Below are 19665 nucleotides of genomic sequence, written 5' to 3'. Positions count from 1 at the left end.
ATCCACTTCTTTCTGGATCCCAATCCCCTGCCTTCTCCCTGTAACTTTTCATTCCAATGATAATCAAGAATCTATCAATCCACTGACTTTGTCTCCACAGATGCCTGTGGCAACAAATTCCACAGATTCATCATGCTCTGGCTGAAAAATTTCCCCTCCATCTGTTCTAAATCGTGACCCTCTATTCTGAGGTGAGCCCTCTGGTCCCAGACTCCAGTATTGTAGACATCATCCTCTGTACATGCCTTCCTGTGAGGCCTTTCAATGTTTGTTAAGTTTCAGTGAGATCCCCTTCATTCTTCTGAATTGGGCACCAAGGATTGAACATTTAAGGAGCATCTGAACTGAGATTTGGTGCTCAATCATAAGCTGACTCGTGGCTTTGTTTAGTGTTTGCTTTGTGCTCCGATTTTTCGATCCAGTTTGCCACTGTGTCTCGCTCCCAGCCTTGGATACTCCAACATTTGGGTCCAAGCCATTCTTTTCAAGAACTCTCGTCACAGTATGATTGAGCCAGTATGGACCCAGTGGGCATCAGACTCTTTTGTCTGCTGTAACGAGCCATAGTGAAGGTATTTCCCAGAAGAGCCTGGAGATGCATGACTCCAGGTAGCCATGGATCAACTTTTGCCAGGAGAAGACCAGAGCCACTTGGGAGAACCAGTTGGTCCCCCTGCAGAACCAGTACTACTTCCAACCCTGGAGAGATCTGACTGTGACCTGGGTTCTTGCCGTGGCTTCCTCATCCAGTGTTTGAACTTCTCCTTGGAGTGCAGAAAAGTGGCCTTCATTATCTCTCTCCTGTCTGGGAGAGCCCTGGCCTGGGCCACCGAGCATTGGGAACGCAGGTCGGAGAGTTGCTCGGACTCTGAGGAAATCGAGCTTGCCATGAGGGAGGTGCTTCATAACCCCGTTGGAGCCAGCCAAGCCTCAAACACCTGATCAGGTTCGACAGGGGGACAGGCAGTGGCTGACCACATGGGCTAAGAACCTGAGGCAGGTAAAGGCTTTTGTGGACACTGGGACAGTGGATAACTTCTGGATCGAGGAACCACCTGTCAATCTGTACTGCTGTGAGAGTTGATTCAGTCCTTGCCTATAACTGTCTTGGACAGCTGCTCGCTGGGTTTCAGGCAGATCCAGCAACAGACTGTAGCATCGCAAATGAAGATTCCATGCAAAATATAATATAGAAGAAAAAATAAATCAATTACAGTATATTGAATAGATTAAAAATCATGCAAAAAACAGAAATAATATATATATAAAAAAAAAAGTGAGGTAGTGTCCAAAGGTTCAATGTCCATTTAGGAATCGGAGGGCAGAGGGGAAGAAGCTGTTCCTGAATCGCTGAGTGTGCCTTCACGCTTCAGTACCTCCTACCTGATGGTAACGGTGAGAAAAGGGCATGCCTGGGGTACTGGGGGTCATTAATAATGGACTCTGCCTTTCTGCGACACCGCTCCCCGAAGATGTTCTGTCTTGGGCACTGGTATAATGTTTGCCTTTTTGAAGCAAATGGGAACTTCCACCTGTAGCAGTGACAGGTTGAAAATGTCCTTGAATACACCCGCCAGTTGGTTGGCACAGGTTTTCAGAGCCTTTCAAATTTCTCCCAGAAACTCCAGCCATTGCTGCTCTGCTGTCATCCCTGCTCGTGTCCCCTTCCAATCAACTGACTGTCTCCTCTCTCGTGCCTCTGTAGTTCCCTTTACTCCACTGTAATGATACATCTTCACCCTCTCAAATTGCAGGGTGAATTCTATCACGTTATCACCACTGGCCTCTCAGGGTTTCCTTTACTTTAAACTCTCGGGTCGATTCCAGTCCATTGCACGACACCCAGTCCTGAGTAACTGTTCCCCGGTGGGCTCAACTACAAGCTGCTCCAGAAAGCAGTCTTGTAAGCATTCTACAAATGCCCCCCTCTGGATCCAGCACCAACCTGATTTTCCCAAACTACCTGCATATTGAAATCCCACATGACTATCGTAACATTTCCCCTCTGACGTGCATTTTTGATCTCCCATTGGAATTTATAGCTCACATTTTGCTACTGTTTGGAGTTCTGTTATAATTCCCAAAGGGATCACTTTACCTTTGTAATTTCTTAGCTCTACCCACAACAATTCTACACCACCTGATCCTATGTCACCTCTGTAAGGGTTTGATTAGATTTTTTTGCCATCAGAGCCACCCCACCCTCCCCTCTCCCTACCTATCTGTCCTTTCAGCAGAATTTGCATCCATGGATGTTCAGCTCTCAGTCAATAGTCTTCTTTCAGTCATGATTCAGTGATGCCCAAAAACATCATGCATGCCAATCTGTAACTGTGCTACTTTATTCTATACACTGTGTGCATTCAAATATAACACCTTCAGTCCTGTATTTATTCCCCCTTTTACATTGCAGCTTGTCCCGTTGATGGCAATTGTGCCCTATTATCAGCCTGTCCTTGCTAGCAGTCTCACTACACACTGCCTCTGTTTATAAGCTAACTACTCCATCCTCAGCCCTACTACTGCAGTCCCATACCCCTGCCAAATTAGTTTAGACCCTCTGAACAGCTCTAGCAAACCAGCCAGCAAGGATATTGGTCCCCCTTGGGTTCAGGTGTAACCTGTCCCTTTTGTGTAGGTTGTACCTTCCCCACAAGAGATCCCAATGCTCCATAAATCTTAAACCTCTGCCCCTGCTCCAGTTCCTCAGCCACACAATGCTCCTCCTCTTACCCTATGTGGCACTGGGAGAAATCCAGAGATTACTTCCCTTTTCTGCTTTCTACCTAGCTCCCTGGCATCTTTCAGGGCTTCCTTGCCTTTCCTACCTATGTCACTGTTGCCAATATGTACCATGACCTCTGGCTGCTCCCCCTCCCCCTTTTAGAATGCTGTGAAGCTGATTGGAGACATCCATGTCCCTGGCACTGGGGAGGCAGCATACCACCCAGGTGTCCCAGTCGTGCCCACAGAATCTCATCCCTTTTCCTCGAAGTATGGAATCTCCTATCACTGAGACGTGCAGTCCTTTTCACCTCTCTTCTGGTCACAGCGCCAGCGGCTCCCCACCCTCCTGGTAATGGTATTGAAAACGGTATACTTATTATTGAGGGGAGCAGCCACAGGGTTGCTCTCTACTGGGTGACCTTTTGTACTCTTGTCCTGGCAGTCACCCAGTTACCTGCCCTCTGCAACCTAGGGGCGACTACCTCCTCATTCTCCCATGAGCTGAAGGTCATTGAGCTGGCTCTCCTTAACACAGTCTCTGAGGAGATGCCGCTCAGTGTGTATCTGCTAATCCAAGAGGCTGGAGGTCTCCCAGAATTCCCACATTTCGCACAAAGCCATTTTCATGGCACTAACTGTGCCCTAATGGATGGGGAATGAAGAAGAAGCTTACCAGGTACTTATCTCGCCCAAGCCTGATCTCACATGAGCCTGAGGAGTGAAAGCCAGAACCTCCCCACTCGAACACTGGCCCACTCACCCAATGACTGCTCGGCTTGCCCCTGCCTTATTTTTATTTGTCCTTGCTAATGAATCCCATTCACTGATTGGGTGCAGTTCAAACTCTGAAAAATGCCACAAAGTACTGCTTTCTTAGTCTTCAACCGCAGACCCATGTAAAGGCGTTTCGCTGTCTTGTCCTTCATTCACTGTTTGGAAATAGCTCAAACTCAAATAATGGTTGGATTTAAACCTCATTTTTTATTTTATTTATCTCAGTAACTACTGTTGCTTTTAAATTGGTGTCAGAGGTTTATAGCCAAGTGCTTTTACTTTGTATCCTTAAATGACCTGAAGACAGGCTCAATGATTTTAGTTAATTATTCTTCACCAGCATCACTCAGTAACAGGATTGCTGGTAGTCTGAATGGAGCTTGGCATAGTTTATTACATTGTTGTTTAATGTGTACAACAGAGAATGAATTTATGCCTTGTTTTTCATCCAAAGTAATGGAAGCTGGACTGAAATTCTGCTGAGGATTGCAAGATTCTGAATATGACCTCTTGCAACCTTTAGCTGTAGTGAAAATTGCTGAAGTTAAAAAATATGGCTTGGTTCATGCATCACTGAATCTACACATCAATAATTGTACTTTCTATCTACTGTTCAACTGTTGTATGATTCCCTTCTTGTTTTATAAGTATGTACATACTATTCTGATATAATGATTAAAAAAAATGGGAACTCTAAACAGCAGTATTAAAAGATGAAGTGGAGATGGTGAACAGCATTGGGTGTGGGGTCCTCTCTCAGCTTATTCTGACTCGATCCAGTGTTAGTGTGTAACTCTTGCAACGGCTTGAGCAATTAAAAGCTGGTGATGCCGATTGTGATGTTTCCCCCAAATAAAACCATAAGTAGTTTCAGGAGGCCTGCAGAGCATCTGAATTAATTTCAAAGTTCAAAGTAAATTTATTACCAAAGTACGTATACGTCCCATCTGCTTCTCTAAGATTCATGTTCTTGCAGACATTCATCGTGGAACAAAGTGCTAGAATAGAATCAATGGAAAAACTGCACACGGAGTGTAACAGACATCCAATGTGTAAAAGAAGACACTATGCAAATATAAAAAAAACAATTAAGTTTATCATTTCCTGTACACAACTGTAACAAAAACAAAATAACTGTTACTCTGGATCTGATGCAATAAAAACACAAAAGATAAAGAATAACTCTAAAACAATAAATCTAAATACATAACGTACCTACTTGTTCATAAAGTGATGCTAGTCTGTACATAAGATGGCTGGCAGGAAATGATAGAGGAATGGAGGTGTTGATCAGACTTGCTACTTGGAGAGAGTAGCTGTTTTTGAGTCTGGTGGTCCCGGTGTGGATGCTACTCATAGCTTCTTAATGGGAGGGGGATAAACAGTCGATGAGCCAGGGGTGTGGGTTCTTTAATGATGTTATTGTTATTATTTATAATAAATAAAGCCAAGAACATGAGTGAAGAGTGCTTGAAAGTGAGTCCATAATTTTCATGCCTTAACTACACTTGTTAAAAGTAAAGTGATCACTGTGCCCCACATTGCTACTAGAAGTCATTGGGCTACCATGCTTGTTTCAGTAGTAGTCCACATGTGGCAGCAAGCTCACCAATTCATGGACCAAACACCTGATTAGCTTTGCACTATTAATGACATCATCATGTCCACGCAATTCTCAAGCACAAGTGGCATTGCAACTGGAGATTTCTATTCAAATTTCTGGAAGAGTGTGTTCCAATCTAGTAAGCAGCTTGGTAGTATTGTACTCTGAGAAAAATTGGTTGTTGTACTGAGAAAGGTTGTGCCATGCAACCAAATTGCCAATCATTGAGGTCCACTTGCCCATATTAAAGTAAGAACATCAGCTCTACCCTGGGTCTCCTGCACACTGTGGGGCAGTTCACCACAGCTAATTATCTGTCAGTCAGCACACCTTTGGAGCATGGGAAGAAGCCAGGACACACACCGAAACCCCAAACTGTCACAGTGAGAATGTGCAAACTCCACACTGACTGCATTGCATTTCTTCTCGGAAACAAATCCGAGGAGACAAGCCTTCTGACCCTCTTCTGTGAGGATGGTTCACTTCTGCTCTTGGGGGGGAGGTGCTGGAGCTTTTGTGTGTTGGCAATTGAAGCCTCTGTTGACTTCTGGCAGAAAAGAAAGCCTCCCCACCAAAATGATCTGCAATCACCACTGACACTGCACCTAAATTTCACAGAGGCTGTGCTCCTAGTGACTCCCCAGCAGATGTGCAAATAATTGATGATTCCAGTATCTAGTGCATGTGCATGGCTTGTCTTGTTCTTCAGATCCTTTCTCAGTGTCAAGGTCATTCTATGTGGTAATTGAATCAGATTCACAAGGGACTAAGTTGTGTGTTGCAAGGTAATGGACACTGTTTGCTCTGTTGCCTCTGGTGTGTGCTCATGACTCCATGGTAACATATGATCAAATGTGTTATGTGTATTAAGTATACCTTTAGCAATGGGAGAACAGCGTCCCATAGGCTTTGTATACATGAGTAACTCTCCAAGATACAGAATATTGTAAGGTCTAGATATAGCCTCAAAATGCAAGGACGTCCCTTTAGAACAGAGATGAGGAATTTCTTTAGCCAGATGGCTGTGAATTGTAAAATTAATTTCATTGAATATTTTTAAAGGGAGGTTGAGAGGGAAGATAAATCAGCTATGATTGAACAGAGGAACAGACTTGATGTGCTGAATGGCTTAATTCTGCTCCTGTGTCTTAGTAAAAAGGAAATGAGTGGAATTAGTTGAAATCGAGCCATAAATATAGTACCAATGGTTTTTAAAAAAACTCCTAAAGTATGATGGCATTGACCATATTACTTTCTGCACAGGTTGCAAAATACATGGAGAATTGTGATCTGTTTTATTGGATTTTATTGTATGTAGCCTGCAAATGCAGCATCAATGCTTGACTTTCATTACCTTTGTCTTTTATTCTCTTTAGCTCCCATTGGGAGTATAATTAGTAACCGTTATTCTACTCGTGTGGCGGTAATTCTTGGAGGAATATTGGCTACTCTTGGCCTCATTCTCAGTTCATTCGCAACTTGCCTGGAGTATCTGTATCTCTCACTGGGAGTCCTGACTGGTAAGAAACATATACCACACTGTAAATTGGAAATTGAAACGTGCAGATGCTGAAAATCTGAAAGAAAAATAAAAACTTTTGGAAATATTCAGTAGGAAGTCACCATATATGGAAAGAAAACAGAATTTATGTTTTAGATGAAAGATGTTTCATCAAAACTCAGTCCATATTGGGAACAATTTGCAGCGAACAAATAACCTACCCCTCTGAGGGATGTGGGAGAAACCTAGGCCACTCAGAGGAAGACCACATGCCCCCAGAGAGAATGTGTGAACTGCACACAAGAGGTTGTCGTGGAACCACTGTCACTGAAACTGGGCAGCAGCAACACTGACTGTTGCACCAATGTGTCACCCATGAACTTAATTATTTGAATGATATATTGTTCAGCTACTGTTACAAAATTACTCTATTTGTTTTGTTGGACAAAAGCACTTATATTTAATTACGGTTGTTCAGAGCTGTCAAATGAATAAAGCTTGCTAATGCCTTACTGTTTAATTAATATATAATTGTATGAGAAAGCAAACAATAGAAGACTTGGAGATGTAGTTCTGCCTATTTTGTGATTACATCACCATTTGGGGAAAACTATTTTTGCTTGGATTTTTTTTTTACTGGGAAAACTGTTTCCTCAGTATCAAGATAGGTCCAGAAATAATACTGCAAGTCTCTAAGCCAATTACTCTGGTGACTTTCTAGATGCTCTCAGTGATTAACTGGACGCTGAAAACTCACTTTATTTACTTGTGCACAAGGAGAACAGTATGGCCCCTGTCACTGCACCGTCTGAACTTTGAACAAGGAAATGCTACTTTTATACAGATGTGAATATTAGGTTCCAATTTCTGGTTCACTCTTCAATAAACTTCATTGTAGATGAAGGAAAAAAGTTAGCTCACTTAAATATCAAAATTTCTTGCTCTGAGGAGACAATGAGTGAAATTTCTATGCTGACTTTTTTCTGGGCAGCAGGGAAATGCAGAGCCTCTTCTGTCCTTGCGGGGGAAGTAGCAGAGCTGGTTCATTGTAAAGAAATTGGACTGTTGCCATATTTGATGCTTCCAGTGTCTGTTGAGTCATTACACAGGGAAAGGTCTCAGCCAATCCTCTCTTTGCATCTGCAGTAAATGGGGCTTCCTTGACTGTTATTCATTGGTGAAATTTGGCATAGAAATCACCTGTGCTGTGTTTTGGCCCGCAAAATATCATTTCGTACCTCCCTTGCACTTTATTAAAAAGCTCCTAAGCAATTGTAAAATTCATTCTTACCAATTGAAAAAACAGCCTTGTATGGCTTTTGGGAACTTGGGTGACTGCAATTCTTAAATATTATTTGATTCAATGGTACTGTGGCTAAAGGAAACTTCACACAGATATGAACAGTCCATGCACAAGCTGAATAGATCCCATTGCATGCCTTCTCTGCCTGTTAATATCTCTTGAAAGAATTATCCAACCAATGGCTGAAGGTAATCTCTCCTTATCCATTGATATTTTCCCCAAAAGCATACTTTATTCCAATAAGTGCAGTTGATACAATCAGGTCATGTTTTTCTCTGTGTTTGCTGTACCATCTGTTCAATACATTTTCTTACAATGTGTCAATGTCTCTTGTATTTCCTCAAACAATGCATCCATGAAGCACTTCAGAGGCTGTTTTGGGCACAGCCATTGTGTTCAGTGACAGCAGAATCCTTCGTGCTCCTCCAATACGGGTGATATGGTAGCTTCTTTAATCTTCACTGTGTTCTTTAGCAAGTATTTAACTCCAATTATCAATTTGGTGAAACATATGCTTCTCTCTCTCTGTGGAAAGAAACTTGAGACACATTGACAAATTGCAAGAGGATGTGTTGATTTGCTGATATAGTGAACATTGGAAAAAGGTAGCAATTGTATGCAACCACATAGGCAAGTATCCTGACTGGTTGCATCATGGCCTGGTATGGAAACACCAATGCTCAGAAATGGAAAAGTCTACAGAAAATGATGATACAACCTCGTCCACCAAAGGAATCCCTCCCTACCAATGAGCACATTTATGAGGAGCGCTGCCACAAGAAAGCAGCATCTTTCAAGGACGCCACCATCCAGACCTTACACCTTCACAACTACCATCAGACAGGAGGTATAGGAGACTATGGTCCCACACCACCAGGTTCAGAAACAGTATTACTCTGCTGTTCCACCAATCAATAAAATCATGGCTAAACTGGCAGCAACCTCAAGTCCACAGTCATTTCTACCACAGGCAAACTTGTACCTCTTGCTTATCAAAGTTTCTTTCGCTACCCTTTGAGGAAGGTAGTTCCAAAGACTCAGAACTCTGAGAGAAAACATCTGCATCATCTTGATTTGGATGGTGATTCCCCGTATTTGTCTCTAATATGACTCTAAATCCTTCAAAATGAGGAAATATTACAATTTCCACCAAGCCAGGGCTCAGAATAGAGTAGTAGGGTGACTTTGCAAGGGATCAGGCCCATTGTCCTAATTTGTTCAGGCCAACATAGATGTTCATCCACATGAGTCCCATTTGCCTATATTCGGTCCATATGCTTCTAAGCTTCATCTGTTACTCAAACGTATTTTATCCTAGAATCCTAATGAAGTGGTTCAAAGTCCAGGATACATACACTTAAGATCATTGTAGACGAATTTGAGGGGAGGTGAGAAAGAAGTATTTCACCTAGAGGGTGACACATATATCCACAACTCAAAGCATGTAAGTGTGTCGGACACAGAACATTGGTAATGCCCTTGGATCGGTAGTTGAAGAACTGCGAGCTGCAGGATAATATGCCTCATCCTGAAAGAGTAATTGCATTGGTACTTCCTTTTCAACCAGTACAGGTATGATGGGACAAATAGCACCCTGGCTCATGCACGATACTTTTATCTTCAGGGAGAGTAGATCTGACAGTCATTTTCTGCAGCCAGTCCTCTCTAGACTGATGGATCCTGACTGATCCACTCTTCTCTCTGCCTTCTTAAAGCAGTCGGCAGGTGTAGCACACCTGCTGAGCCTTGCTACGAGAATCCAGGCTGGCTTGAGAGTTATTATGAGAATCTCCACTAACGGTCTAATAATGAGATTCCGGTGCCTGCTTCTGTCCAGCTAGGAGTGAGCCCTAGAATATAGACAAGGCCAACAGGTACAGAGTCCACATTAGTCAGTGCTGCTCAACCCAGCAAATTGGAGATGTCAGCCAATTCAGCAGGGAGAGCAGAAAGTGGACATTTTAGATTTAAGAATACAGCATGGTAACAGGCCATTTTGGTCCAATGAGCCCTCATCAGCCCAATTACTCCCATGTGACCAGTTAACCTCCTCACCCGTGTGTATTTGGAATGTGGGAGGAAACCCAAGCGGTCACGGAGAGACTGTACAAATTCTTTACAGGCAGTGACGGGGATTGAACCAGGATCACTGGCTCTGTAATAGCTGCCAAGCCACCCATGAGAAGATGAGACTGTGGAGGAGCCTGGTGAGCCAGCAGAAGGATGACGAAGACTACTAGGGAGGTCGCAGCTTTACGCCACTCACTTCATATTGTAGCACAGCAGAAGTAGGTGTGGCCTGCAAGAGAGGTAGATGATTGTCATTAGGCACCTGCTAAATGCAGTTTCCAAAGCCCTTGTCTGCATTGCAGTCTTTCACACCAGGGTTCATCAATAGGAACTGAGAGACTCCAGGCAGAGCATTAGTGAATGGAAAGATGATCCATTTGCTGAGATGGCTGACTGCAGCTGTCTTCAGTGGTGTGCTTGTCACCTTGACTTAACTAATCCCCTCATTGCTTGAATGAGTGGGGGTTCCCATTCCTGAGGCAGCCCACCTCCCATTGCGTGCAACGGCTGTCTCCTGTAGATTAGTCTCTCTGGTGTGTTATACTGGGAGCTCCCTTTCTCTCCGCTGCTACAGTGTGTGGGGAGGCTGTCTGCGTGCCTTGCAGTCGTGACTAATGGCTTTCTCAGACTGCCACATATCAAATTGTCGGCAGCTGCCTTTTGTTGAGCCCGGTTCCTTTGGGAATTGGGCAGCTTCCATTTCAGCCCATGTCGCTGTTTGTCAATGCCTCTTCAAATATATCTTGCAAATATCTATGGTGCAAGACTCAATAATAATTTAGCATACCTATAGGCTATAAGTTCCAGTTAGTAGGCAAGTACTTGAAACACTCCAGTTTCTTAGAGAGAGGGCTACTGTAAAATATCTTCATTGAAAGACAAGTAATGCTGGCTGATGTAGATCTTAACATGCTTTGATGTACACAGTTACAGCAGAGTGATGTCCGGTTATTTGTTGTTTTGTGAAGAGCAGAATCTGGTAACTCATTATCACTACAAATTGAATCTAAGAAAGGACCTGGACCTGTTGCAATTTGCCTCTCACCACAATAGGTCTACATTGGTTGCAATCTCACCAGCTGCACTTGGCCTTGGATCACCTGGACAATAGCAATGCCTATACCAGGCTGCAGTTTATTGATTACACCTCAGCACTTACCACTACCATATCCTCAGTTTTCATCAACAAACTCTAAAGCCTGAGCCTCTGTACCTCCCTCTGCAATTGGATTCTTGACTTGCTCGCCAGGAGACCACAGTGTGGATTGGAAATATCTCCTCATTCACAGTCAACACGATGTATGGATGCATGCTTAGCCCACTGTTCTACTCTCTCTGCACCCATGACTGCATGGCTAGGCACAACTCAAACACCATTCATAAATATGCCAATGACACGAATATTGTTGGCAGAATTTCAGATGGTGATGAGGAAGTGTACAGGAGTAAGAGCTGGCTGAGTGGTGTTGCAACAACGAGCCTGCACCCAGTGTTGGTAAGACCAGGGAATTGATTGTGGACTTCAGGAACACACACCACTCCTCATTGAGGGATCAGCAGTGGAAAGGGTGAGCAGTTTCAAGTTCCTGTGTGTCAACATCTGAAGATCTATCCTGCGTCCAACATATTGACACAATTACAAAGGCAGTGGTTATATTTCATTTTGAGTTTGAGGAGATTTGGTATGCCACCGAAGTCTCTTGCAAAGTTCTGCAGATGCACCGTGGAGAGCATTCTAATTGGTTACATCACCATCTGGTATGGAGGGGCCACTGCACTGTATCAGAAAAAGCTGCAGAAAGTTGTAAACTCAGCCAGCTCCATTATTGGTACTAGCCTCTCCAGCGTCGAGGTCACCTTCAAAATGCGATGCATCAGAAAGATGGCATCCCTCATTGAGAACCCCCAGCACCCAGGACATGCGGTAGTCAGTGGTATGCAAACTGCTAGAAAGGATTCTTAAGGATAGGATCTATGAGCATTTGGAGAAGTACAGTCTACTCATGGATAGTCAACATGGCTTTGTGAAGGGAAGATTGTGCCTCATGAGCCTGATTGAGTTTTTTGAAGAGTTAACAAAAGAAATTGATGAGGGTAGGGCAGTGAATGTGGTCTACACGGACTTTCTAAAGCATTTGACAAGGTCCCTCATGAAAGACTCATCCAAAAAGTCATGAGGCATGGGATAAGTGGAACATTGGCTGTTTGGATAAAAAATTGGCTTAAAGGAAGAAAGCAGAGGGTAGTTGTGGATGGAAAGTATTCTGCCTGGAGGTCAGTGACTAGTGGAGTGCTGCAGGGATCGGTCCTGGGACCCCTGCTATTTGTGATTTTTATAAATGACCTGGATGTAGAGGCGGAAGGATGGGTGAGTAAGTTTGCGGATGACACGAAGATTGGAGGAGTTGTGGATGGAACTGTAGGTGGTCGAAGTTTACAAGAGAATATAGACAGGCTGCAGAGTTGGGCAGAAAAATGGCAGATAGAGTTCAATCTGGCCAAATGTGAGGTGATGCATTTTGGAAGGACAAACCAGAAGACTGAGTATAGGATTAATGGTCAGTTACTTAAGAGTGTGGATGAACAAAGGGACCTTGGGGTTCAAATCCATATATCCCTCAAGGTCGCTGCACAGGTTGATAAGGTAGTTAAGAAGGCCTATGGGATGCTAGGCTTCATTAACAGGGGGATTGAGTTCAAGAGTAGAGAGGTCATGTTGCAACTCTACAAATCTCTGGTGAGACCACACTTAAAGTATTGTGTTCAATTCTGGTCACCTCATTATAGGAAGGATGTGGAAGCTATGGAGAGGGTGCAGAGGAGATTTACCAGGATGGTGCCTGGATTGGAGAACAAGTCATATGAAGCAAGGTTAGCAGAGCTGGGACTTTTCTCTTTGGAGCGTAGAAGAATGAGAGGGGACTTGATAGAGGTCTACAAGATTATGAGAGGCATAGATAGGGTGGATAGTTAGTACCTGTTTCCCAGGGCACCAATAGCAAACACCAGAGGGCATATGTACAAAATTTAAGGGAGGGAAGTTTAGGGGAGACATCAGGGGTAAGTTTTTTACACACAGGGTTTTGAGTGCCTGGAATGACTTGCCAGGGATGGTGGTGGAGGCTAAAACATTAGGGGTATTTAAGAGCCTCTTGGACAGGCACATGGATGAAAGAAAAATGGAGAGTTATGGGGTAGTGTGGGTTTAGTACATTTTTAAAGGATTATATGGGTCGGCACAACATAGAGGGCTGAAGGGCCTGTACTGTGCTGTAGTGTTCTATGCTCTCTTATTGCTCCCATCAGAGAGGAGATAGGATCCTGAAGACACAAACTTCAGGTACAGCTTCTTCCCCTCTGCCATCAGATTTCTAAATGGACAATGAATTCATGAACACTACCTCACTTTTTTTAACTCTCTTTTTGCAATTATTTTAATTGTGTGTATTTTTTCATGTAATTTATTGTTTTTACTGTTATGCATTGCAATATTCTGATGGCGCAAAACAACAAATTTCATGACATATGCCCGTGGTATTAAACCTCATTCTGATCTGAAGAGCCTTGAGCTTTCTTTTTATTTCCAGTCAATTCAAACAAATGAAAATTGTTGTGACTGTTCAGCTTCAGGTAGGAGTCGTTAGAAAGCTGTCAGATTGCAGATTGCAAGCTTTGTGACAATGCGCACTATCTGCGACGGAGCCAATCCCAGTTCTACATAGAACATAGAACACAGACCAGAAACAGACCCTTCAGCCTACAATGTTCTGGTGACTTAATTACATTAGTAATCAAATACCCGATTAAACTAGTTCTTAAAAGAACTGGATACCAAATAGGAGCTGACCTCCTCCATCTTGTGCATTGCATTGGGGATCAGAGTCAAAGTAAATTTATTATCAAAGTACATATAGGTAAGTGCATATGGCCTTGAGATTGGCAGGCAATTACGGGAAAATAAAGAAATACAATAGAAGGTATGGAAAACTATAAGCAAAGACTGTCAAACAACCATTGAACAAAAGAAGACAAATTGTGTAAATTAAAAAATAATAATACTGGGAACACGAGTGTTAAGGTAATTGAAAGTGAATCTACAGGTTCTGTAACCAATTCAGTCTTGTTCTTCAGAAATGATGACTTCTGAAATGATAACTATGTTTTTTCTTTCCACAAGTGGACATTTGCTTATTTCCAGCATTTCAGGTTTCCAGCAGCTGTAGTTCTACTTTCCCATTAGAATTTAAAGCAGGTTTGTGTGAATTCCGTCGGCAGACTATAGTTAGCGTTCATGTTAATTCAGGTGGCAGTATATGCCTTTGAGAGACTGTTAACCTGTTGAGTCCTTCATGAACTAGATATTTAAATATTTTATACAGTATAGTCAGAATGATTTTCCGTGATGACTTTGCTGTCTGTATTTCTTGGATATCTGGAACAGAGAATTGCTGGAAGAGTTAGATTGATAGATCTGTCTCAGATTAATGTTTCCCTCTTGGCAAATTCTTTATTTTGTTTCTCTAACCAGTTTCATGCAACTATTCATCTGCCTTTGGTAGTCCTGTCACAGAATGACAGGAAGACAAGAACTCCTGGCATGGCATATTGAGTGGGAGCAATGATGTGGTAAACTTTTCTTTTTAAGTTAGAAAGTTTAGTATTTTCCTGAAATAGGGTTTTCCCCCCCAAATTCTACAGGTTATCAGAGCAGGAGGGGCAGGAAGTGTGTGACTGCTGATGTATGACAGAGCCAATGTCTTTTTTATGTATGTTATGATTCTAAAAAAATTATTCTCTGTTGCAGGTTGTGGATACGCTTTAGCTTATTCTCCTTCCATAGCAATTGTGGGAAAATATTTCAGTAACAAGAAAGCCATGGCATATGGGTTGGCCATGTCAGGAAGTGGAATTGGGACCTTTGTTTTAGCTCCCGTGGTACAGCTGCTGATTGAAGAATACTCTTGGCGCGGGGCATTGCTCATCCTCGGAGGCCTCGTAGCTAACATTTGCGTCTGCGGTGCTCTGCTGCGACCTCTTTCACTTGCCGAGGATCTGTCCATTTCGAACATTAGCAGTATTGCAAGCAGAAATTCTTCTGAGGAATGCAGCTACAAGTCACAACATGAGGATCCTGCGCTGCCCCGCCATTCTGTGGACTCAAACTCCACCAGGAAAGATTGTGTCAAAAAGAAACTCTGCAACTGCTGCCCATCATATAAAGAATATGCCTTCCTCCTGACACCAGACTTCCTTGTATTTGCTGTATCACTGCTGTTCTTAGCTTATGGTTGTAGTACCCCTTTTGTACATCTAGTACCATACGCCGTAAGCGCTGGGATCAGCCAGCAGCAAGCAGCCTTCTTAATGTCAATACTTGGCATTGTGGACATTGTTGGAAACATCTCATTTGGCTGGCTAACAGATAGAAGGTAAGGTTTAAAAAAGCAAAAGTGCTCACTTTGTATTCTGTGTGAAAATGAATGAACTTGTCGGCTGTCAGATTATTTGCAGCACTTAGACGGGGGTTCCCAAGCCTTTTCATGCCTTGGACCCGTACCATTAACCAAGAGGTCCGTGGGCCTCGGTTTGGGAACCCCTGCTCTAAGATCATTGAAAGTGGTTCAACGATTTGGCATTCTTTTCCCCAGATCCATTCAACAAAATGTTCTCACAGACAAGAGAGAATCTGGGGATGCTGGAAATCCAAGCAACACACACAAACTGCTAGAGGAAGTCAGCACCCTGCCGAAGAGTTTCAGCCTGAAACGTCAACTGTACTTTTTTTTCCTTAGATGCTGCCTGGCCTGCTGAGTTCATCCAGCATTTATGTGTGTTGCAACAAAATTTTCTGTTCAAATTGCAAAGATATTATGATTGGTACCGACCCTACCAGAGTTTTGTATTGATAGCAGTAATAGATTTAGGATGAACCAGATGTAGTGACAAGAGGATTATCAAACCATGCTGATATCTGCCATTGAATGTATTTCACATTTACTCTGCCAGTAAGGTTATTTGATTCCCTGAGACAGGTTTGTTTCATATCTTCAGTGTATATCTACAATCTCTGCTAATCTACTACATAATAAGTGAAGTAGTGAATAAGTGCCACCTTTCCCCTCTCTGCTGAGGCCTGCGCGGCCTTCAGCTGCATTAAAGGGGACATTATCAAAGCAACGATGCATGCGGTGGACGAGACCATTCCCTTCCAAGTAGAGAGTGACGCCTCCGATAAGTGAAGAACTTATTACTACATAATAAGTTTAAATACAATGAGACTTTGCCCTTACATCATCTCATCGGTGGCAGAAACCCTCATCATGCCTGAATTACCCCTAATGGATGCTTTGTTTATAAATCCATCTATGTCTTATTTTTTTTTTTGCTTTTATGTCTATAATCTCCACCGACCCCACAGCAGTTCCCAAATTATGACCTGTTTTTAATTGTTGTCTTGTTGATGGCATGTCCTCAGCTGTCAAATCCCTGAGCATTTGAATTTCTTCTCAAGGAATCTCTGTCTTTTTTATATTTTATAAGCAATTCCGAAAAGCCTACCTCTTTGACCAAACCTCTAATTATCTGCCTGAGGACTCTTCTGTCAGTCAGCATCATTGATCAATGCTCTATGCTACTACATGGCACATTTTACTGTGTTAAGTGTAAGGGTTGTGCCACTGTTGGGTGTTCTTAATAATTCACCTTTTTACCATTGTTTTACGTTCCTTTATTTTATCTCACTTTAAAACAAATATATTCTCCCATTCTTTTGTTCTACTTTCTGCTGTGCAAACCTTTTTGATACCTGGCTTTACTGATTATATCCTTGCTTCAGTGGATTCTTTTCATTCTTGGTGACTTCTATGGTCTTTTAGCAGGAAGTGAATATCTTAAGAAATCTGATTTAATTGACCTCAAAGATTATTTTCTTAACAAATCATTAGTAGATGATATAAAGACTGACATGGTTGTTATGACCAGAAGTTGGCAGCACCCATGCACAGCCAAAAAGCAGATGTTATTTTAGTGGCAGAATGGAGATGGCTATATTGTGCTCTTGGATATGCCAAGTACTATGCTTGGATTTCTGGAATAAAACAGTTAGATTCTTCAAAGTACTTGAATGCCAGAAGTTAACTAGAAACGTAAAGGCTGGGAGAAGGAGGAGGTTGGGTTACAGAAATAGTTTGTTTCTTGAGTTTAGTCCAACTGGTAAATGGAAAGATTAATAAATCATGTAACTGATTTGTCTGTGTTTATAACAGATAATTGGACTAATGATCCTTAAATTGGAAATGTACAGCATTGTATCCTTCTCCATCAGTCACATCCTCATTCAGGACGTTGGACAAATGAATTTGTAATGGGCATCTTGACTTATTTTTGTTTCTAAATGAGAGGGCCCCGGAGAGTATTGTAGAACAGAGAGACCTTATCTGTAGAGGTATATAGCTCCCTGTAAATAAAGGCCATAAGATCATAAGATATAGAAGCAAAATTAGGCCATTTGGTCCATTGAGTCTGCTCCACTATTCTATCCACAGCTGATTTATTGTCCCTCTCAACCCCATTCTCCTGCCTTCTCCCCATAACTTTTGGTGCCTTGATTAATAAAGAACCTATAACCTCTGCCTAAATATACCCAATGACCTGCCCTGTACAGCCACCTGTGGTAATGAAGTAAACAGTTTCACCACCCTCTCTCTAAAGAATTTTTTCCTCATCTCTCTTCTAAATGGAAGTCCATCTATTCTGAGCTGTACCCTCTGGTCCTAGACTCCCCCACTATAGAAAACACCCTCTCCACATCCACTCCATCTAGGCCTTTCAATATTTGATAGGTTTCAATGAGATCCCCCCATTCTTCTAAACGCAGCGAGTTCAGGCCTAGAGCCATCAAACACTGCTCGTATGTTAACGCTTTCTTTCCCAGAATCATTTTCTGAACCTTCTGGACCCTCTCCAATGCCAGCACATCTTATCATTGATAGGGGGCCCAGAACTGCTCACAATATTCCAAGTGCGGTCTGACCAATGCCTTATAAAGCCTCAGCATTACATCCTTGCTTTTGTATTTTAACTTCTCAAAAAGCGAGACAGGTAGACAGAGTGGTGACGAAGGCATTTGACATGGTTAGGGCTTCAAGAACAGGAGTAGGGATGTCATGCTACAACTGTTCAAGTAATTGGTGTGACCTTACTTGGAGTATTATATGCAGTTCTGGTCACAAAGTTATTAGAAGGATGCCCATAAGCAGAAAGGTGTGCAGAAAAGGTTCACAAGGGTGTTACTGGGACTGGAGGGTACAAGTTATAAGGAGACGCTAGATAGGGTAGGATTTTTTTCCCTCCTAGAGAGTATGAAGCTAAGATGTGATCTTGTAGAGGTACTGTATATAAAGTCATGAGGGGCATAGGTAAAGTGAAAGGTCACTGCCTTTTCCCCAGGGTAGGGGAATCTAAAACTAGAGGGATGGGTTTTAGGTGAGAGGGCAGAAATTTAAAGGATAACAGTGGATGGTGAATATATGACACAGACAGGCAGAGGAAGCTGCAGAGGCAGGTACAATTACATTAGTTAAAAGGCCCGAAGACCATTATGTGGTTAGGAAATGTTTAGAGAGATATAGGCCAAAGACAGCAAAATGTCTTGCTCAGGTAGAAAACAAATATTTCTCTCTTCTTCTGAGATTTACAGAATGTATTGCAGTTGCCTTTTAATTCTGTTGAGAGAAGGGTAATGGTTTTTAATAAAAATGAATCACTCTGTCATTGTCGTGCTCAACAGTGAGCAACGATGAGTAAAACGAGGAAGGTTAGTAATAGAAAACCACGTGGCATCTGCAGAAATTAGCAGGTTTAATATTTGATGATGTTGTTAGTCAGAACTGGTGCTTTAGTTAGGTTTTTTATTGGAAACGTACGTAGTATGCAGTTGCTACTGAGCGAAGTTGGAGCACGTTGCTCCTGAGCTGATAGAAGTGCTTAGAGCTCCCCCTGGACACTACATGTCCACATAACACCCCACTTCCATATTTCAATTTCTTTAGATGAGAACATGTTTCTAAGGATTTTATGGCAGAATTGTTCAATTATTCTGATGTTAGATATGTTAAACTGTTTTCCAGTGAACTTTTATTGCTGTTTATCTGTATTTTTGATGAAATAGTGCGATCTTTTCACACACTACAAATTTACTGCGTGAAACAGTTCAGAATAGTTAAAGCTGAATGTGGTCTCAGGAATTTGGAAGGGTAACTTAACCGATAGTACTCAATATTCCAGCACCACAGTGTCTTTAGAATTTGAGTAAGGCACTTGAAATGTGGTCTTTCATTTGTGGGCTAATTTGACGGGTAAAATATTGGTGTACTCTTTCTCAAGAGTCTAGCAGATACATACTACCAATGATGCTGATTTAAAGGTGAGCTCTGATTTCATAGCTTAGTGGTCCATCAGCTAATGCACTCTGAACCCCAGATGCTGAAACAGAAGCAAAAAAGACTGCACAGTACTCATTAAAGGAATCCTCCTCGGTCCAGGGGATGACTGAAATCTAGAATATACTGTCCGAAGAGATGGTGGAGAAACATAGGCTTGAAGCATTTAAGAAACATTTAGTTAGGTTCCTGAAACATCATTGTATGGAAGGCTGCAGGTCCAGTGCTGGAAAATGGGATTGGTACG

The 19665-nt window shown here is 42.4% G+C and overlaps 1 protein-coding gene across 7 annotated transcripts in view; it reads left to right on the top strand.

Annotated features, from left to right (window-relative positions):
• The window catches only part of LOC140715349 (monocarboxylate transporter 12-like), a 116860-nt gene that overhangs the window by 88710 nt on the left and 8485 nt on the right, over positions 1 to 19665 (top strand). For all 7 annotated transcript variants that reach the window (XM_073027404.1, XM_073027405.1, XM_073027406.1 and 4 more), the window contains 2 exons: positions 6481 to 6624; positions 14783 to 15407. In XM_073027404.1, coding sequence (XP_072883505.1) covers positions 6481 to 6624; positions 14783 to 15407 — 769 coding nt within the window. The remainder of the gene's footprint in view (positions 1 to 6480; positions 6625 to 14782; positions 15408 to 19665) is intronic.

Source organism: Hemitrygon akajei, chromosome 23 (assembly GCF_048418815.1).
Source record: "Hemitrygon akajei chromosome 23, sHemAka1.3, whole genome shotgun sequence".
Classification (NCBI taxonomy): Eukaryota; Metazoa; Chordata; class Chondrichthyes; order Myliobatiformes; family Dasyatidae; genus Hemitrygon; species Hemitrygon akajei.
The sequence above is the reverse complement of the archived record's forward strand: the minus strand, read 5'-3'. Positions and strand labels throughout refer to the sequence as shown.